Source organism: Corvus kubaryi, unplaced genomic scaffold (genome assembly GCF_017639235.1).
Source record: "Corvus kubaryi isolate FWS band 111438036 unplaced genomic scaffold, C.kubaryi_AGA036_p1.0 66, whole genome shotgun sequence".
In the NCBI taxonomy this organism is placed as follows: Eukaryota; Metazoa; Chordata; class Aves; order Passeriformes; family Corvidae; genus Corvus; species Corvus kubaryi.
This window is the reverse complement of record NW_024582054.1, coordinates 3,174,832-3,195,566: the sequence shown is the minus strand read 5'-3', so window position 1 is coordinate 3,195,566 and position 20,735 is coordinate 3,174,832. Positions and strand designations below refer to the sequence as shown.

The window sequence follows — 20,735 nt, the reverse complement described above, 5'->3', positions numbered from 1 at the left end:
GGGGACAATCACTGCCCTGGTCCTGCTGGCCACACTGCTCCTGATAAAGGCCAGGAGGCCTTTGGCTTTCTTGGTCACCTGGGCACAGCTGGCTCATGTTCAGTCTGCCATCAGTCAGTACCCCCAGGTCCTTTTCTGCCTGGCTGCTGTCCAGCCACTCTGTCCCCAGCCTGTAGCACTGCAGGGGATTGTTGCGGCCAAAGTGCAGGACCCAGTGCTTGGTCTTGTTAAACCTCATATTGTTGGATTCTATAAAAATTGTTGGAAATGGCTTTACTAACAAGTGGGGGAAATGCAGAGGTGGAGGAGGGAAATATGCAAGTGTAGCTATTGTAATCAAGCATAAAAAGGCAGCTTCTGTTGGCTTGTTGAGGGTAAGCCAGCAGCTTCCAGGCCAGTCTCTGTGCTGGCTGGTAATCCCATCTGATGATTCCAGATCCTGCAGAAAAGCTCTATTCCCTGCAGCAAATCTTGTGGGAACAGGCCCCAAGGATCTGTGTGAGCCAGAACACGGAACACAGTTTGGGGGCATCACGTTGCTTGTCCACATCCTCAGCTTTAGATAATTTTGATATAAAATTAAGTAAAACAGTGGGGGAGGAACCTAAAAGATGTCTGACAACTTTTTCAAGGGGGAGGGAGAGCAAGGCCTCACTTTACTGGTTATCAAGTGATTATTATTCATTCGTGTTTGTTTTAATTCTGCAGAGGCTGAAGGACTGAGAAGTCTTTGGGTAGAGATATAGGAAAACCTACTTTGTACAGTCCTGCCTTTACTTATGGGAGCAAGGCCTGGAGCCTTAAGATCCCTCAGATGTGAGCTCTGCTCTGACTCAGGAGTGTTCATTATCTCTGAGCTAAGAGTGTGTTCTCTGTGGATTTTCCCATAAGTAGATGCAGCCTGGATCTCAGTATTGTGGATGGGAAGCACAGAGGCTCAGCCATGCAAGATGTAATACAGTAAATGGGTTTTTTCTCTTTTTTTTTTCCCCTGATGGGGCCACAGTCTCCATACCTTTTCTTCCCCCACCTATGTCTGGCAAAAGATTTCAAAGGGAGGCATTTTTTCTTATTTAACACTCCCAACATAATCATCTCATGCTCTGTCATACATGCTGGATCCTGTGATATTCAAGAACATTAAAATTAGTTAATTATATTGAGAAAAATAAAAATAGCACTTACTTTAAAGTTTTCCATTATTTTTGGAGTGATAGTTGGGGGGGGAAAAAAGGGCATTTCAGAAATTCAGGATATTATGTGCAATAGAAAAACTTCCTTGCTCCTTTCCAGTTCCATAGTTTTTTTAAAAATAAATGCAACTTAGTGCAGTGTTTACAGCTCAAGCATTGTAGAACTGGACTAGCCTGAGAGAACCAGGAAGTGAAGTTGGCAGTGACCCATGGGGAAGTGGGCCAGTCTCCTGCCAGGGTCTGCATCATGAAGCTCACCTTAAATGAGGAGCCAGCTTGGACTGTGTCAGAGCCTCCTGCAGCCTTGAAGGGTCTCAGGAGCACTGGTGAGAGCGGGGTTTGTGTGTTCTGGTTTTAAATAGCTTGTGCCTCCCCAACATTAACTGCAGAAGAGGTAAAAATTAAGTCAGGAGAGATGCGCTGTAGCATGTGAGCCTGTGGAGTCGTTGCTGAGTTAAAATGTGAGTTTGGGAGGGAGAAGAGCCTGATGCATTTTTATCCTTAACCACCAGGGAAGTTGCTGGGTAGCAGAATGTATACTCAGCAAGAAGAATGTTTTTTTCACCCCTTGGACATCTCTGCTGAGGCTTCTCCTTGGCCTTTCAGCTCCGGTGTGGTGGACTGTTTACTGCATCTGGAACCTTAATTTGGTCTTTCAGTGTGTGGAGAACTCAGGTGTGTTAGGAAGAAATCTGTTCCACATGCTTTGGGAAGAAACATCCTAAGATGCTCCCAGAGGCGGATGACTTGGGTCAATACTGAGGAGTGGAGCTAAGAGAGCAACTGGCTCAGCCATTGGAAGTAATCTGGGATGGTTAAGTCATTTGCAGCACAGAAAAGGGAACACAAGGAGGAGTCTAAGGAAGAGCTGAAAACAGAGGTTTACTGCAGGCTAGTGAGCTAATGCAATCATGACCAGGTTGTAAGGAAGCTTATGCTTTGTTAGGTGATTTAGCGTACACCAGCAGGCTTGCTGTATTAAAAAAAAAAAATGTACAACTGGTTGGACACACTGAGCTGTCCTTGCTGACCTTTTTAGAACATACTTGCAAAATGTGGTTTTACTGTTCTGATAGCAATTAAAAAAAAAATCTGCCTTGTTACTCTATCCAGATAACTATTTAAATAAATTTCACTTTGGTTTTTTGTATATAAATGCAATAAATCCCATTAATTTTGCACATCCTGCCTCACCCCGTCCTCACCTTTCAGTCCTTACCAGGGAACAGCAGATTGAATTTGCTCTATGTGAAAACCTTTGTTTGCAGAAGAACTTGATTAGAAAACAGTTTTTCTCTACAATACCCTTTGAAAGTGCAAAGAGGTTTCCTAGAGCAGGCTTCATTTTAAGGTGTATTTTTATACAAGAAATAAGCCTTTTTCCAGTCCTAGCACACTAGGACAGAACACACCACTTCCCACATTTCAGGGCTCTGTGTTCAGCACTGCTTTCAAACTCAACCCTCTGCAGGTGATGTTCAGATCTATGTACCCACCAGAACATGTGGTGTTGATGCTCTGCATATGCTTTCTGTAAGCTATGCTTTTGCTTCTGTCCTTGAGTGAGAACAGACAGAGGCAACTGAGTTGTGCCGGAAAATGTTTTAGTTCAGATTCTCAAAGTTGCTTCCTTCCAAAAGAAAACGAAGTGAAGTTGTCTGTGAAGCAGATGTCCTATGATGCGGTGGGTAGACTGCTGGTAGTTGCTGATGCAAGTGCAAGGGGAGCTTGATTGCCTTTCTGCATTAATCTTTCCTTTCCTGTATGTGTTTTCTTTTTATCTGAATTGCACCACTATGGAATTATTTGCAGAATGGTACTCCATATATATATGTGGGATTTAAAACCATAACTGATGCTGTGCAGGATGTCACTCAATTGGTTTTATTTTGCTTTATTTTATATGTATTTTCTGGTATCCTGTACATTGCAGTGGGTGTGAAGATAGTATTTTAATATTTGTACAAAGTTTAATTTAATTGTTCTATGTATATAACTGCATTTCTAAATTAAAAAAAATTCTTTTGAAGTGAAGCTATAATTTCTTGTGGGTTTTTTTTTGTTTGTTTGTTTTTAAACTGCTTAAGCCTTGTGGCCTGGAAATCTAGCAATCATTAATGACTATGTTGCAGTTGTGAAAACCAGGATGAAGCTAAAGCTAGGGAAGCTCAAATGGCTTGGGGAAGAGGGGTTCAGAGTTGGTGCAGCCTTAGAAGGATCATCTGTTTCCAAGTTCAGAAGCAAAGGCTGCCCTTGGTGTGCTTGCATAGAATTCCATGAGGAATGAGGCCAGGCTGGGCAGGGAGGAAAGGTTTAAAGAGATCATGTATGGTATGAGTGGATTTCAGAGAGGAAGGCAGGGTAAATATAATAAACAGCTAATTAATCTTGGAGTCTGTATAAGAACAGTATGTATAGGAAGAGAGTGTTATTTTTAGAGGGAAGATAGCTCTCATTGGTGAAATAATAATCCAAAGTGGGTAACAGGACAGTATAGGCGACATTAGAGACACCTTACAAATACGTGGATTAGTGCACCTGTGAGTGCAGAGGGGAGGCTGGGGCAGGCACTGCTCTTCCCTCTTGTGTAGTTGTGCTGCATTGGGAGGATGGGAGGATGGGAGAAGCAGAAACTGCAGAGGAGCAGACACCCATTGTTCTTTAGTGCAATATACAGTCCATTACTATTTTTATTAATGCTTGTTTTGCTTCAAAAACCTAAGGTAACATTGCCTTTTCAGGCAAGTGTACTAATGAGTGTTCCTTTCTTTTAACAAGATCTATCAATAATGTAATAGGAAAGGGAAGAAGGGAGGAGATCCTTTTGGCCAGCTTGTTCAAAGCAAAGTCTTTTGTGTACTTATATAAAAATCATGTGTACATGATTTTTATTCTTTGTGAAGGAATAGCCAGCTTAAAGAGATGGGAAGGGGTGACATCTACCTTTTTCCTACTTCCATTTGTTCCAAAAATTATTCCCACACAGCAGACACATCTTACTGTAATTTTACTACTGCAAAACTGGAGCTCTGTGGCCTGTGCATGCCTTCCTGGATCAGGCAGTTGGCATGTGGGAGTCACTGGCCTCCAGGAATTTTTTTTCATCACTGTTTTTCACTGGATGATGGTCTCCTGCCACAGCAGTTCTGGCAGCCAGGAATGTGCCCTTCTTGACACGTTGGAAATTATTTGTCATCTCTGGTTTGAAATGGCAATGAGAAATGACTGGGAGACAAGCCTGAGGGAAGCCAGCCTGAGGTGGGTGGTCTGGGCGATCTTCCTTGACAGTTGGCCCTTTGGCTTGAAGGGCAAAAAGGCCAGGGCACACAGGAACATCTCTGCTTCCAGAAAAGCAGCCTCGCCACAAAGACTGACCCCGCCACACAGCCTCTTTGAGAAACTCGCTCAGGAAAGGGGATAGAGGGGCTGCTGCCCTCAGCAGGCGTCCTGTCAACGGCGCACTGCACTGCTTGGCTCCCAGACAGGATGTTCTGTACACGTGGATTTTCCAGGAACACAAAGCGCGGAGCACGGCAGCCCCGGAGCAGCCACGTGCTTTAACCCTGTAGCGGACGCAGGACGGAGCGCCTCGGTCCCTGCTCCTTGCCGCGTCCGCAGCGCCACCATCGGAGAGCTTTGCCCTTCAGGTGCTGTAGCGCTGCCCGTGCCGGGACCCTCCCCTGCACTAACAGCTCCCCCAGCCGCCGACTTGTTTCTAAGGGTGTCGTGAAAACGCAGATTCCCCCTCCCGAAAGCAGAATGCCAGCAGACTGTGTGCCAACAAGCCCCGTGCTTCACAAAGCGTTTGCACACCCCTCCTCACCTGCCAGGGCCACGCAGAGGGACTCTTACGGTGCTGGCACCGGGGAGGAGAGCAGAGTCTGGCCGGGACACACTGCCAGCCCCCATTCCTCATCGGCTGTGGTACTTGGCAAAACTGAATGGTCTCTCTTGGCACCAACGGGGGTGCAGGGGAAGGGATGGGAAAGCACACACAACGGACTTCCCAATTCTCTCTGTTCCGTTTTGCAGGACAATGATGTTTACCAGCAAACTCCTCGCCTGAACCTTCAGTGAGACACAAGCAGAGTTAAACAGCCCAGAGAGTACCCTGGTATAAGGTGATTGTTCTTTGACAGCTCTTTGTCATGTGGCCCATGCTGAGCCCATGGTGTGTCTGTGGGACATAGCTCAGGCTTTTCATGTTATATCCATGAGAAAAAACCAGAATTTCGGGCAAGAGGGCACAGACTGGAGCCAGTATTCAAGGCACAAACACCCTTGACTCCTTGTCCGGCCATGCCCCTCTGATCTGGCAGCTCTTTTAGTGGTTCGTGTTTGAGATCACGCTGACTTTAGCAGCTCTGCATGACATGCAGGGTTCATCTCCCAGGCCCATGTATCCCAATGAGGCTGGGGGACACACTTCATGGGACAGACATGCTCTCCCTTGTTCCCATATGTGTCAAACCACAGCACCCAGCAGCTCGGGCAGCCAAGCATCACTGGGCACAGAGCTGATGCTCTCAGGGAAGGAGGGGGAAGCCATTGTGGGCTGGAGCATCCTCCAGATACCGGAGAGCACCAGGGAGACCTGTCCAGTTCATTGGGTTCAGTGGTAGGTGGGGGTGGGAGGACAGGTGGGAGAGCTGGCAGTGGCACAACCTTCCTGACAGGCCAGTGGCAACTGGGGATGCTCTTGGCTGGACTGGGCAGAGCTGCTGGCTGCTTTGCTGGATTTGCTTCTGCCCTGGCTCTGCCCATCAGGCAGATCCTCCACAAAGAAGGGCTAACATGCTACCCACAATTAGAAGGTATATAATGTTCATCTTTAAACTCATATTCAAAGTCTCGTCATGTTGAGAAGATCAGCGGCCAGATTTGGGAGCAGCAGAGTTTTCCTAGGGGGCCAGCTCCTGATGGGAGCCAGAAGTGGAAGCCTGGTACCCAAGGGTACAGATATGCTGGGGTTCCCATTTTGTGCTCTTCTCCCTGGGTGCTACGGGGCAGTGTAGGGCTTCCTGTGAGTGGCAGGACTCCAAACTTGCTCAAATGACTTTTCTCCATCTTCATGAGCTGCCTGCACAGGATGGCAGAAATGTCCCTGTAACAGCTATTTCCTAGAGATTTATTATCCTGGGTTCAGCTTTGCAAACAGAGTTGTTACCATCCTACAGTCTGTCTTTCCCCTCATAAATGTAACCCGGCTCTAAATAATTTCTTCCTCCAGGAAGCTTTAAAATAGTTGATTTGTCAGTGAAACTGTTCAATATTTCTCTTATGCCTCCCTGTTGTTTTTTTCAACAGCTTTACAAATTATTGGGAATTTTTTTCTTTGAGGCATCTCCATGGGTGGGAAGGCCCACACTGTCCTTGTTGATGGAGGGGGGGAAAACAAAGCACAGAAAACTGAAGTAACCTTCTCCAGGTCATACCAGAGGCTGTATTGCAGGCAGGGAAACAAATGCTTTTAATGACACCTTCCCCATGTCTTCTTCCAGACCTCTCCTTTAGCTGTGAGCTCCTGTTTGTTCTGCACGTGGTGACAGAGGAACAGCCCCTTTATTCCAGCCAGGCTGTGCCCAAAGGGAATGACTCAAATGGTAATTCAGAGATATTGATTGTCCTCATCGTGGAAGCCAAATGCCAAGGGTAACACCTGCTATGTAATCACTTTCTTCTTACTCTGCCCTATGGCTAATGGGCTTGAGATCAACCAGTCAGGACCCTGCCCTGGGGTATCAAATGGAGGGCCTGCTGTTCCCAGCCTAAGAAAGGTCAGTGGGGACTCTGGCAGTCGTGCAGGGAGGTTGCCTTTCTTCTTTGCTGAATGTTGGCAGCAAAGTTAGGAATTTCAGAACAAAGTGGTAAAAATGCAAGGGAGTATGGGAGGGGTCTGGGTGCAGGGGCACGTGGCGCTGTTCCTCTGAGGCACTGGAATAAGGTTTTCTTGCTTACTAGTGCAACAGGGAACAAAGTGCATTGCTGTTTTGGTTGGTTTATCAGTTAATGGGCTGGTCCTGGTCCCAGTGAGTTGAGAAGCAAGGATTAATGCCTTGTAGCTTCCTCATGCAATTAGCAAAGACAATTATGAGAGATTCAGGGAGATTAAATCTTTCTTTCTTTCTTTGCTTCTCCCTCTGTTCTGCATTTGGATGAAGTCATCTTCACTTTACACCTGGGATTACTTTTTGTAGTTTTTGAAGATGCCAATCATCATTGCATTTTGATCCTTCCCCCAGGAGCACAAACCCACCAGCAGCATTTTATTGCTAACCTGAAGCCAATGGGGTAAGGAAGGGACGTCAATGGGGGAAGGGGAAGCACTCTTTCCAGTCTCTCTCCAGCAGTGTCAGGGGTGACACTGCAACCCAAATGTGATCTTTCAGGGCATAGGGAAGATGCTTCACCACCCAGATTAATGACTGATTTAATAAATTCTCCAAACACAATGCCCTTCTGGGCAATTGATGCAGTTTCCTTTGAAATTTTCAAAAACACAAAGTACGATTTTTTTGCTTTGTAAAGTCCAAAACATCTTTCTTATTTTACTGGGTTCCATAACCAAGAAAAAGAAGTTATTTATAACTTTTATGTGTCTCCTTTTTAGTCTGGTGAGGGAGCAGGGGAATATTACTGCTTGAGGGGGATTCCCACCCTCCCCTACTTCTCAAAGAAAGCCTGCCTTGTTTTAAGTGTTTTCCTTCTGCCTGTCTCCACAGAAAATATAAGGGATATGGGATCTGGTATTCATTATAAGCTCCCAACAGAGTAAGATCAATGAAACTTTAAATAAAGCAGCTGTGAGCCAGTATGTTATTTGCTGTTGAAGTTAAAAACATGCTTAACAAAAACGGAGCACAATCATTTGGTGAGGGTCTTTGTTCCCTCTTTCAGAAGCTTGTGTGATATTGTCTTGTGGCTGGTGCTTCATAGTCACCCAAGGCAGATCTTGCCTGAATTTTCATCTGTGTACCTACCTAGCTACTGGAGCGTGGAGCCTAGATCATGAAGCAGCCAGCTATTACATAGCTGTGGCTACTTTTACCTTTGAAATCAGGGGTGTCAGTTTAAGCACAAAACCACCCTTTTCTTTCTTGGATCTGAAAAGGATTTGGTAAAACAAAAAAACTTTTAAATTGTCTTCTCTTTAAATAGGGAACGATTTTTTTAATGCTCTTATTTCTTTTTTTTCTTCCTCTTTTATTCTAGCTTTGGGGGAAAAAAACCAAACCAAAACAAAACAACCCAAAATAGGATTGAAGCCCCAGTGCAGCTGTCAGGAACACTTCAAGTTTCCCTGTGTACACAGTTTGGTCACAGCGTTACACTTTGAGTGCAGAGCCCAGCAGTATTCTCCCTGAGTCACTCTTCTCCTCTGCCATGAAGCTGCCTGTCAGAGTCAGTGCTTTATGTCCCTATTTCTATCTCAGACAGTGGAGCTAGGGTCATGGAGAGCATTTTTCACCAGACAGGGAGTTCATTTTCCCTCCTCTCAGCAGCACAGCCCAGAGCAGCAAAGGCTGATCAGGCCAGCCTTGTAACATGAGTTCAGCCCAGCCTGAAGAAAAGGCCTCTGAGCTTCCAGGACATACCCTTTCACCAACAGATGAGAAGGAGGTTGGAAGGCACCTGTGGGAGCAGCAACATATTTAAGCATCATGATATTTATCATTTTTATCAGTTGTCCTGCAGCTGAGTCTAAGACATGGGAAAAACAAAGCAAAGGTCACACAAGAGCAATGAAATGATCAGAGGCTGGAAGGACTTACAAGAAAAGATGAAAAGGGATGTGTATCTCAGCTGTGCAGGGACAGCTAAGGAGGGCTGTTATTACTATCCAAAGGCAACAGTCCCCAGGGAGAAAAAAGGAGTCTTTATCCTACTTCAAGGGCTTGTAACTCAATGTGACAGGAGAAATTCTGAAACATAAATATGGGTTAAACAGACAAAAAATAAAGTGCCTTGTAGTGTCATTTGTTAAACTGAAGTGACTTCCCACAGAGAGCAGCAGAAGCCCAGGCTCTTGCCTTGTCTGTACACTGCGGAGGGGATGTATTTTCCTGTGGAAAGGCAGGAGGCGGTGGTGAGGAGACAGGGCAAGTAATGAAGGAGGGACTGACCTGCCAGGCTCTTTGTCTTCCAGCTTTCTGCCTGTCCGAAATAACCTGTGCCTGTTGCTTCCCCTCCTTCCCATTCAATGCCTGAATTTGATGGCAGTCACAAAAGAGAACTTTTCTGCTTGTGTATATGCTGGGAACTAGCAAACTGGGGATGTCAGAACGTCACGTAGCACTATCAGACCCTTGGAAAAGCTGTTGTGCCATTATTTAACGCACTGTGCAGCTCAGGGGGCTGCATGAGAAAAGCCATGGCTGTTTTAGAGCTGCAGAAATGGTGCCAAATAGAAGAGAGATCTGCACCATCATGTCTTTTGTTTTGGGCAGACACATATTCAGAACACTGTGGTAGCCAAACACTTACCTCTAGAGCAATAGGTGGAATATGTGCTTGGGTTACAGTGCTTTGCAGCCTGGTGTGCACTGCAGCTCACTGCACACCAATGTCAGGGCTCAGAGATTAACTTGGTTCGAGCTGACCTTCATACCCTAATACTGGCCTTTAAAGTCTACCCAGAGTAGCATGCTTCAGACAAATCCCTATGCTTAACAAATAAGAGATGAACCACTATAGAAGTCTTCCCTGAGCCTTCCAGCTGCTGCACCCTGGGAACTGTCCCACATCACTTCTATATTTGCTGGTGCTGATCACTCCTTAATGCCTGCAGATGAGAGTGCTTTGTGGCACCAAACACCCCCTGCTCATAAGCCAAAATCTGCTGAATTTTCTCTTACATTTAGATGACTTTTCCAGCACTTGTGGCTGCAAGAGAAATATTCAGAGAATTAATTGTCTTTTTGAGGGCTTGGCTGGCTGGCATTATGGGTTTGGGGAAGGGTGAGTTCCAATGTCCTCACTAGTTATTCTAGCTCTGTGTTGTTATATTTGTCACATAGATCATGGGATGGTTTAAAGCTCAAGGGCCTGATGTTACATGGTGGCATGGTCCCCATCAGGGAAAAAGCACTTCAGAGATAAATTCTCTGGTGTGGATATGGTGAGATGTGGATCTAGTTAGTACTCCTCTGATAGCAGAGCCCTGTCAAGGGGGAGGAGTGATAGTTCTGGTTCAAAAAACCAAAATAATTGTTATTAGAGTAGCCCTGAAAGTTGAATTGGTAAAATGGAAGGAGAGAGAACAGCAACCAGGAGAAGCTGGGAGCAGAAACCTCCAGAAACAGGTCTGTCACTATTTTGAATTGACTGTAGCATCAAATCACATCTATAGAAAGATCATGTATACCTGTATCTTTAGGCAATTTGAAAAGAAAGACGTCTGTACTGGTATGAGTCCTTTCAAAGAGTTATAATGCTTATGTATACACATCTTTTCAAAGTAACTACATAAAAATTCCATGGAAGTTATGCATAATTCCTGGATGGTTAAACAGTCACTGAAATTACAGTTTGCTTTCCAGCAATATCTGTCAGAAGTCTGGAGGAACCAGAATGTCATATATATATATATGTAAGATTTGTCCTTTCTTCTTTGTGTTTTAATTTATGTAATGTGACATCTATTTTAAACGGTCTCTAGTGATTACAGCTTAGTGACAGTTTTCCTGGACTGTACAAGTATGTGGTAGAATGTTTTAATGTTGTTTTTCCTCAGTCTAACAGTTGCCTAAAAATAAGAAATCAACCCACCAATGATGGGGCATGTACTATCCTCCCCAGACTTGAAAAGCATGTGAAAAGAGGGTGAGATGAACACAAGACACTTACAGCATTGGTAACACTCCAGCCTTCCACAAAGGTTTGACCTCTATTCCTTAAAGATAGCACAAAGCTATATATACTGCTCTTCATGAACAGCGGGGCATTCTGTGGTGACGGAACTGAAGTTATTGTTAAATCTTACCTTACTCTCATTCTGCCATTCACTTCATAACTTGGCTCTTACATATCACACCCTCTGTTCTTGTCTTCAATGTGTTTGAAACTCTTCTCAGCCTGATTCATCTGCATGTTTTAACACTGCATGCTCTAATCTGTTTAACAAATTATTAATGCAGGTGTTGAATGATCCCTAAGAAGAGAATGCTAAGAGATCCCTGACTCCCCAAAGGAATTGTCCCTAGGTTTGTCAAGGAGCTATTTTGAGTGCAAACTCTGAAAAAGTTGTACTTTCAACCTACAATGAATTTTACTTTGCCATTTTCCTATTTGCTTAAAAAATGGACCAAAAGATGTGCCCTCTGCTGAGAACAAAAACTGTTGCCAATGTTAGTCCCTGGGTCTTTCTACACAAAGAAGGTGGTTTGTCAAAGAAGCAGTATGATTTAAGCTGTTGGAAAGGTAATGGCAGACCATGGCCATGACTGCAGCTATGTTTGAGGGTAGCTCTAACACAAAGTTAAATCAGAAATGGGCTTAGGTGGCTTTCAGAAAAGGTCTGAAAGGGCCAGACAAGGAAGACACATGATGGTGCAGATGATCTCCTGTTACCCACTGAAGGTTTATAAATAGCTTTGACCCCATAAGGTGTTTTTGTGGCGGTCTGCAGCTCGCTCTCACAGTGTTGTGAGATTTCCTCAGGTGTTCACATTCAGTGTCTAAAAGTAAACACACTGAGCTGGTGTAAACTTGTTCTGATCATTCAAATATTAACCCCAGGAAAAAAAAAATTCCTTTACACTTTGTACCTGTAATCTTCATGCTGGACCAGGTTCCAGCTGCCCATCTGCAGCTGGCATAAATTTGCACAAAAGCTAACCTAAACCTTGTTGCATTTAAAGATAATGTAAAAAATGTGATGGTGCATAATGCCTTGGCACTATTGAATTTCTACTGGGACATGATCTGATGTGATGGTGCACTATTCTGTTGTCAATCTGCCTTGACTGCTCACACTGGCAAACTGCAGAGGCATAGGCAGAGCCTGCTCCATATCCTAGAGAAGAGGGAATGATAAGTTCCTGCCTCTTCTACTTTTTCCTCAGCTACAGCCATGGAAGACTCACAGAGTCACCTGAATTAAAAGGTAAAGTCTGCAACCTCAGTGATGAGCTACAGATCCCCCTATACATAAAGTACCTCCAGGACTACCTAAATAGTGCTGCTGAGCTATAATTAATGGGATGTTAATTATTACATTTGGCTAGAAAAGATGAGTGTGAGGAACTGTTATCCATGGGGCTCTGGCAGGAGGCAGCTGAAACAAGGCTGGTTAGGCTGTGAGGACTGTGGAAGAGTAGCTCTCAGTCAGGCTTCCTGACTCTACTGACTGCTCAGTGATACAGCCCCAGGGCAGCACATTTCACACTGAATTACAGTCTGCCGAAAAAAGGGTTCTACTTGCTAAATATACTTCTGGGTGGTGGGCAAGGGCTCTCAGCCTGACACTAACATTTAAGAAATTTATATTTTTAGATCTGAGCAATTTGAAAAGCTTAGCTTTCCCGAAAAGTGGAAAAACAGAAAAAACCCAGTGACAAACTTATTTCTGAATGTGTTATTCTATTATTTTTAGGTCAATTTCCATTTTCTTTCTCTAAATATTTTGAAGAAAAGCAATTGGTGCTCAAAGATCAAATTCTCTATTCAGTTTTTGCCACCTACTTGAGACTTCTGTAAAGCAGTTCTTGAACCCTCATTGCTGCTACTCCTAAGAGAGCTACACTTATCTAGCAGTAACAGACATATGTTAGTTAGTCATGGAGCTTTGGAAAAAAAAGAACAGAGACTGCATAGGTAACTAAGAGTACAGGAAAGGAAAAAATGAAGAACAGTAGAGGAGATCAATACAGATAACCATAATGGAAGAAGTAACAAATATATTCACCAGTAGCAGAAGAGGATGCAAGCTACATTTCTGCTTCCATTCAAGAAGTCTTGCAGAAGTGGGCAAGTGCTGAGTCTCTGGCTACATGGCTTATACAGCAGCTTCACTGTGGATCTGCGGGACAGCAGTTTTTGCAGAGGGTCTTCAGCAATGGTAGGCAGATGCTCTGAATTGGAGTCTCTCTTTTTTTCTCTGCTGCTCCATTATTTCCCCCGTTTCCTTCTCCTCCCTGGTTTAAAACTGTCTGTAGGGTGAGGCCGTATGAACTTCTTGTATCCAGAGCATCCTGCAGCAAGTTATGCTAGAGGCCTGCTATCAGTTGGTGAAGAACCACCTCCTTTTGCATGTTTTGACTCAGACTTCATTAGTTTAATTTGATTACTTTTAATTTGGAAGAGACAGCAAAGAACTAATCCCTATCAACTGTTTTCCACAAGCAGTACAAGACATTAATGGTATCTGGCTGAGACTGTGTTTCAGCTTTCATTTAATCTTCTGCTGTCTTCACTTCCAAATAGTAACTGTATTTACCTAGTTACCTTGATGAATAAACTACAAGGATTTTAGCCTGCTTGTGTGGCTCTCAATAACCAGAATTGCAGGAATGTAGGAGTGTGGACACTACTGGGCTAGCCAGCAGCAGTAATATTAACAAGTCCTAGGTGGTCTTCAGACAACCTCAAGCCAAAGGGAGAAATGGTCCTGCCTGTTTACATAAAACTCTGAGAAACTGGGTAGGAAACAGACGTGCTTGCTCATGACCCTCACGTGAGAAGTCTGTGTGAGTAAAAGAGAGTGTGACCTTTATGCTGGTAACAGACCTAGGTAACACAGGCCTGTTCTAAAGAGTGATTGTTGTCTCATGGCTCTCCTCCTGACTTTTGACGCCTTTCACCCAGTGTTCAGATAATGACATGCAGGGAGATTACTGCTTTGCAGTTACAAGGACAAGGCTTTTTAGGCTGCAGTTTAGCACTGCTAAAATGAGCAGCTCTTCCTTAAAGGGGCGCACCTGCCCCTTCCTCTCTTCTCTGTTCAGGGCTAACCCTTGTTTTTATCCCACTACAAGCTGGTTTTCATGGAGTTAAACCTTCAGAAATCTGCTTGCTGTCTTTTCCAGTACTAGCTCTTGCTGGTTTAGCTTTGTGTACCTGCTCACTCTGCAGACAGGAGAGTCCTGGTGTTGACAGGAACAGAACTGCCTGTTCCCATGGCACCTGTTAAAGCGCTGTAACTCATTATGAAATTAGCACTGTTAAATGTTAGATGGTACATCTGAATGTATCTTCCTCAGCAGGCAAAGGATATGATCCGCAGGGATAATCACAAGCATTGTCTTTCCTTGCTCAAAGTCCCTGTAGTGCAGATTCTCCTGTCTGTGCATCATCCTGGCTTTTCTCGCAGACGCAGCCTCTGTGCAGGACGTAAATGTGCATCTTTGGAACCCAAGAGAGAAGCAAGCAATGCTGACAGTGCCCTTGTCAAACCTTTAGCTATGCTGTAGCCTTTCTCATCACGGCATGCAGCAGAAATAACTTTCCCATTTTTGGGACTCTGCATGCTGTTGCAGTTTGAGGAGTGAGTGCGGGGGCAGTCATGTAAAGCTATGATGTCAGCACCATCACGTGCTGTATTGTTCCTGGGAAATTTATGTCAGTGACTAAGCATGAAAAAGAGAAATTCATCCCATAAAGCTCATTCATAACAGACCCTGGGTGTAACAAAGATGGTCCACAAAGGGAAGGGGTAGGGGGTGGGACTCAGGCCAGTGTGGGACTCCAGGTGACAAATCAGGAAAATGCTATTAAAAGGATCATACTGTAATTATCAAAATGCATCAAAAGGGGCAGTCTGGTGCGGCTGTACCTGCTGGCTTTTTGTGTAAAGTCAACTGATCCAGCAGTGCACAAATCTGGCAAGGACGGTCACAGAGCTGCAGCCTGTTCTGTACTGGAAAACTAGTCGGTGTATCTTCCACTTTCAAATGTCTTCTGCATTTCAAACAGTCCTTGGGATAATCTGTTGACTTTAGTGCAACCACCTAGGAGCCAAACTGATAAATTCTGCAGAGTTATGTGAAATGGAAACGAAGCTCAGCTCTCTATCTTGTCCTTACACACTGGGTTCCAAAGGAGGACTTAAGCAGAGAAGGAGCTCCGTACATATTTTACTCCTCTCATACTTTGTTCGTTAGGGCCCAGAAACGCCTGATGTGCATGCAAGCCCTTGCCCGCACACAAGAGCAGCACAGCTTTTAGCGTGTTGTATACTGGATGAGTAAAAGAGCCCCGATGGTTGTACTTCACCCCTCGGCACAGCTTTCCTGGCCTAGGCCCCCCGGAGACCCCGGCTGTTTATGCACTGCTGCCGCCCCAACATGGCTCCCAGCGAAGGGGCGGCAGCGCGGCCCCCCGCGCTGCCCTGGATTCCCCGGGGAGGGGCGCGGCCGCCGCCTCCGCCAATCGCCGCGCGGGGCGGTGCTGACGCGCGGGGCCGCCTCCATTTCGCGGCGCAGCGCCGGGGTTGCGCAGCAGTCGGACTCGTCTGACGCCGGGGGAGGACGTCTCTGCCTGACCGCCGGCTGTCTGCCGCCTCGCACCGCGCGCCCACCCGGCTCAGCCTGCACCGAGACCCACAGCCCAGGTTCGTGAAAGCTCCGGGGCCTTCCCCGCAGAGCGCGGTGCCGGCGAAGCGCAGCGGAGCGTGTACGGCGCGGGGCCCTCCCGCTGTGCGCCCGGCCGGCCCGCGAGCCCGCGGTCGGCGTTGTCGCCGCTCCGTTCCGCTCGGTGCGCGTCGCGGCGGGGTCGGTGCCGCAGCCGGGTGCGGCGCGGCCGCCATTTTGTGGCAGAGCGATGGCGTTTGCTTTTCTTCCTCGGCTCGGCGGGGGCGGGGCCGGGCTGGTGGGGCGGCAGCTGGGCGGGGCCGGAGGCGGAGCGCCGCGCTCCTATTGGCGCGGGCTGAGGCCGTGTCCGCCCGCCGCCTTCCCATTGGCGCGGGGCGGGGCCGGCTGGCGCAGTGCGGCAGCGGGCGGTGCTGAGTCACCGCGCGGGGCCTGACGCGCCTGTCCCCGCAGCAGCGCCGCGCACACACAGCCATGAGCGGCTGCCGCGTCTTCATCGGGAGGCTGAACCCGGCCGCCAGGGAGAAGGATGTGGAGAGGTTCTTCAAGGGGTACGGCCGCATCCGCGACATCGACCTGAAGAGGGGCTTCGGATTCGTGGTGAGTGCGCCCCCTTCCGCCCCACCCCCCCTCCCCAGTGCTCACTCGTGTTTGAGGTTTATGAAGCTGCTTCTGAAGAAAATCCATTAACGCCCCCATCAAGGCACACTGCATGACAAATAAGTATCTGCTCGTTCATTGGAACGTAATTGTTTGTTTTTGTTGTCTTGGTTTTGCAGGAATTTGAGGATCCGAGGGATGCAGACGATGCAGTTTATGAATTGGATGGAAAAGAGCTTTGCAGTGAGAGGTGAGGTGTCCTATTTCATGGCTATACGAGCTTGGGTATCTAAAATAAGAATTAGTTTAAACTTGAGTTATGTTACTGGTACCGTTCAGACTATTTTGTGTTCGTTCGGTTCTTTTTTTTATTCCTTGCAAACTACAAGCGTATATAAAAGAAGAAAAACTTGAAAACGTGTGGGTTTTTGTTTTTCTCTTCCCAGGGTGACAATTGAGCATGCCAGAGCACGCTCGAGGGGCAGAGGCAGAGGGAGGTACTCTGACCGGTTCAGTAGCCGCCGCCCGCGCAGTGACAGGAGGTATGTGCAGCTCCGAACCAGAGCAGTTTAAAAAAATGAGCTTTGGGCTCATCCCAAAGAACATGAGCTAGAATGAGCTATTAAAAGGTGTTACTTGCGTTTTGTCATTTTATGTGGCAGTAGGATAGTGAGGATGACAGAACTTCTTAGATATGTCTGTCATCCTTACACTCCCTCCTGCAAGTACTTAATGCCTGCCCTAGGTTGTTCGGGGTGTTACGTAGCTCAGGTTGTAGTACTAATGATGATATGCTGATAACAGCTCTTTAGATAGTCTTTGTTAATATTTAACGTGGTTATACTTTATTTACTAATACAAGTCTGAATTATTTATTTCAAAACAGAAACGCCCCACCTCTAAGAACAGAAAATCGCCTCATAGTGGAAAATTTGTCTTCCCGAGTCAGCTGGCAGGTTTGTTGAAACACGATTAACTATTTTGACTTCATTTAATGGGTATGTAATGTAATTATTTTGTAAAATAATTAATTAAATTAAAAGCTAATTTGTTAAAATGTTTATGTAATTAATATGATTTTTAGTAATGTAACTTAAATATTTTGAATGAAAGCTAGTTAACGTTAATTCATAATAATAATAAATTTATATGTTTGAGGATATATATTTTTTTTTCTTGTTTTTAAAATCCATTTTAACCACATATTAAACCCTTTATTTGCCAGCCTATCTGTGTCGTTGGCCTTATGACGAGGAGTGCCTGTGGGTTATCCTAATCGTTCTGTCTTGGTCACTCTTGGTCGGGCCTGGTTGACTTTCCAGTCAGCTCCTACAATGTCACTTGGCCACCTCTAGATCTGTGTTTGCCGGTCTAGACGTAATCGATGCACTCCTTAAAGTGCCACATTGCAGCGGTCCCAGAGCGTTAACGAGATCTGATTCCTAAGTTGAGAGCTGTTCTTCCTGTAACGCTTCCGAATAACGAGGTCCTGGTCGAAAAGAGTTGAAAGATTGGAAATTAGGTGGTCGTTGGAATCCTGATCGCAGTAAAGTGGTCCTTGGTGACATCAAGCATAGAGAATGTCTGGATCCATCCATAGTCTCCTGATAGGGAGGGCAGTGCGATTAATGGCTTCCATCGACTGGGTAGTGTTCGGCAAGTGGGTGGCGAAGAGCCAGTCGGGCATATGTCATGACGGTATCTCCGGTCGCTTAATGCAGTTTGCTGCTTGGCTAGCCTAGGGAAATGTTAATAAAGGTAAAGTAAACTATATTTTTAATGACATATGGGGCACAAAATAATTGGTGTTATGTAAATGTAATTCTCTATTCGTATAAGACTTGTAATGTAAATGGAGACTGACATAGTCCAAAAATATATGGGTAGTATTTCAAAGTCAATCCAGTATATATAAAAATGTGCTTTTTTATTTCTTTTTCTCTCTCTCTTTCTTTCTCTTTGTTATTTAATCTATAAAATCATTGTAGACTAATATTTACCTTAATGTTAAGACACTTTTATTAGCATTTTGCTTAAAGCAATATGCTTTTGTCATTTATTTCGTGCCCTGATACAGATCATGATACAGATAATGCAATTTTGATAAAATACAAGTATGGCAGTTGCCATGTTTGTGATTAATCTAACAATTTCTCTTCCAGTAGTCATAAGTTTCTTTTGTTTGCTTTAAACTGTTTTTGTATAGATAAGTGTCAGTTTCACTTCTTTGCATAACATAAGTGGTCTTGTGTTAGGATCTCAAAGACTTCATGAGACAAGCCGGGGAAGTAACCTTTGCAGATGCACACAGACCTAAGTTAAATGAAGGGTAAGCCTATCAAGTGACCTCTTGAAAGCTGTAGAGTAACCTGCATGTGTAATATTTGGGGAGGGAAGCTGGCTACTTTCAGTGTCAGCAGCTGCTCATGGCTTAATTTAGCTACCCTTTGAAAATGCATGTGGGAGATGTTTGGGGAGGGGAATTTTTCATGCTTCAGTGATAACAAGGGATAATTAGCCTGAGCATCGTAGGGTTTGGGGGGTTGGTTGTTTGGTTGGTTTTTTTTCCAGTGTAAATTTCACTTGTATTGGTAACTACAATTTGTAATAATTGTATGTTTGGGGATTTTTTTTTTTTCCCATAGGGTTGTTGAATTTGCCTCTTACAGTGATTTAAAGAATGCTATCGAAAAGCTTTCTGGTAAAGAAATTAATGGAAGGAAAATCAAACTAATTGAAGGCAGCAAAAGGCACAGGTATGGATTTCTACTCTTATATAATGCTTAAGCATTTACTGAGAGACTTAGAAGTCAGGGACCAGGCAGCCGAGCTGGAGAGCGGGGATTGCCTGGTCACACCAAGGCCCGTGAGGTTGCGTAGCTGACCCTGGTGCTCTCTGTGCCCTCAGTAGGTCCAGGAGCAGGTCACGGTCGCGCAGCAGGAGCTCTTCCGGGTCTCGCAGCCGCTCTCGTTCCCGCAGCCGCAAGTCCTACAGCAGGTCACGGAGCAGGAGCCATAGCAAGTCTCGATCAGTTAGTAGATCTCCACTGCCAAACAAGAGCCAGAAACGTGGTTCTTCCAGCAGATCCAAATCTCCATCATCCGTGGATCGGCAGAGGTCTAGATCGAGGTCCAGATCTGTTGACAGTGGCAACTGAACTATAAATAACTTGCCTTGGGGGCCCTTTTTTAAACCATACTTGCTAAAACTTGTGGTAAGTATGTGACTTTCTGTGGGGAAGGGTTTGGATGGGGAGGGGGGAGGGAAGGGGAAACTTTGTAGATGTGGACCATGGTGGGAAGGGTTATTGACTAATTGTATTACATGTTTTTTGATAACCCTTTTCTTGCTCACATTTTTTGTGAATGTCTGAAGTGTATAGTTTGTGTATATTGGCAGAGCTCTTTGTAACTAAAGCAGACAAATTTTTTTGTACTCTGCAGTCATCTGGACACTTAATTCTCAGTATATGCAACTGTGAATAGCAACTCAAAAACATTAGTTTAATATCTCAGACTAATAGCTTTAGGCATCTAAGAGCTCTATATGTGCTTGTACATAAAGCTTTATTTCAGAGGGTATTTTTTTGTGCTTTTGAGACACTGTTTCAGCTATAGGTCAGCAGATTAAGTGCTGGTCGGTACTGGTAATAAAACTTTATTTTAAAATATTTTCATTTAATATGACTTGCACTACACTAAGAAAATGCCCATTTCACTGCCCTGTGGTAATAATATTCTATAAAGCACTCTTATTTCTTGATACCTAAGAATGAAATAAATAAAGTATAAAGAAACATTTCTGCTTCTAGTTTGTTTCTTAGTGTTAATAAAGTGGTGGTGACTGTGTTTAAAATGTTTCTTGAAGATGGAGCTGTGGCAAAGTGATAACTCTTTTGGGCAGGGGGGAGAAGTAGCATCCTTTGAAATACATCGTGTGATGTCCTTGGATGTCTCTGTGTTCTGAAATAAGAACATTGATAATCAGGCTGACATAGTTCGTAGCAAAAAGGGGAGTGGATGAGTCATTTAGCTTTTAATCACTTGGGATAAGAAGTGTGGAATGTTAAAGACATGTAGTCAGCATACTTCATCAGTGTGTTTGTGCACATGCATATGAGAACACTGAGGTCTAGACAAACCATTTTTGTAGGCTGTAGTCCTGGTTCTGGGGGTAGGGTGATAAGTTGGGTGGGAGTACTGCAGCAGGGGTTCTCAGAGGTTCTGTGTTTCAGTGTTTGCCTTCCAGTGGCAGCAGTCCTCTGCAATCCCTCTATTTCTCAAGGCATCACCCACAAGAGAACTTCAGAATTTATTTCTAAAAACAATGTGTTTTCATATAAAGTGCTTTACAAAGCTATTCTGGTAATTGTTGAAACCTTTTAAAAGATCTTCATACCCTAGGCTAGAATTTGGA

General features: G+C 44.9%; 1 protein-coding gene across 3 annotated transcripts; it reads left to right on the top strand.

Annotated features, from left to right (window-relative positions):
* The first annotated feature begins 15,595 nt into the window (after positions 1 to 15,595).
* SRSF5 (serine and arginine rich splicing factor 5) lies at positions 15,596 to 20,117 on the top strand. 3 transcript variants are annotated; one of them, XM_042048209.1, is made up of 8 exons: positions 15,596 to 15,741; positions 16,175 to 16,318; positions 16,498 to 16,568; positions 16,765 to 16,860; positions 17,205 to 17,274; positions 18,574 to 18,647; positions 18,964 to 19,074; positions 19,227 to 20,117. In XM_042048209.1, the coding sequence occupies exons 2-8, from the start codon at positions 16,193 to 16,195 to the stop codon at positions 19,474 to 19,476; spliced, it is 798 nt and encodes a 265-aa protein (XP_041904143.1). In that variant the 5' UTR covers positions 15,596 to 15,741; positions 16,175 to 16,192; the 3' UTR covers positions 19,477 to 20,117. The 3 variants fall into 3 exon arrangements, with proteins under 3 accessions (XP_041904143.1, XP_041904144.1, XP_041904142.1); XM_042048210.1 differs by having other exon boundaries at positions 15,603 to 15,741; positions 16,172 to 16,318; positions 19,230 to 20,117; XM_042048208.1 differs by having other exon boundaries at positions 15,606 to 15,741; positions 16,172 to 16,318.
* The last annotated feature ends 618 nt before the right edge of the window (positions 20,118 to 20,735 follow it).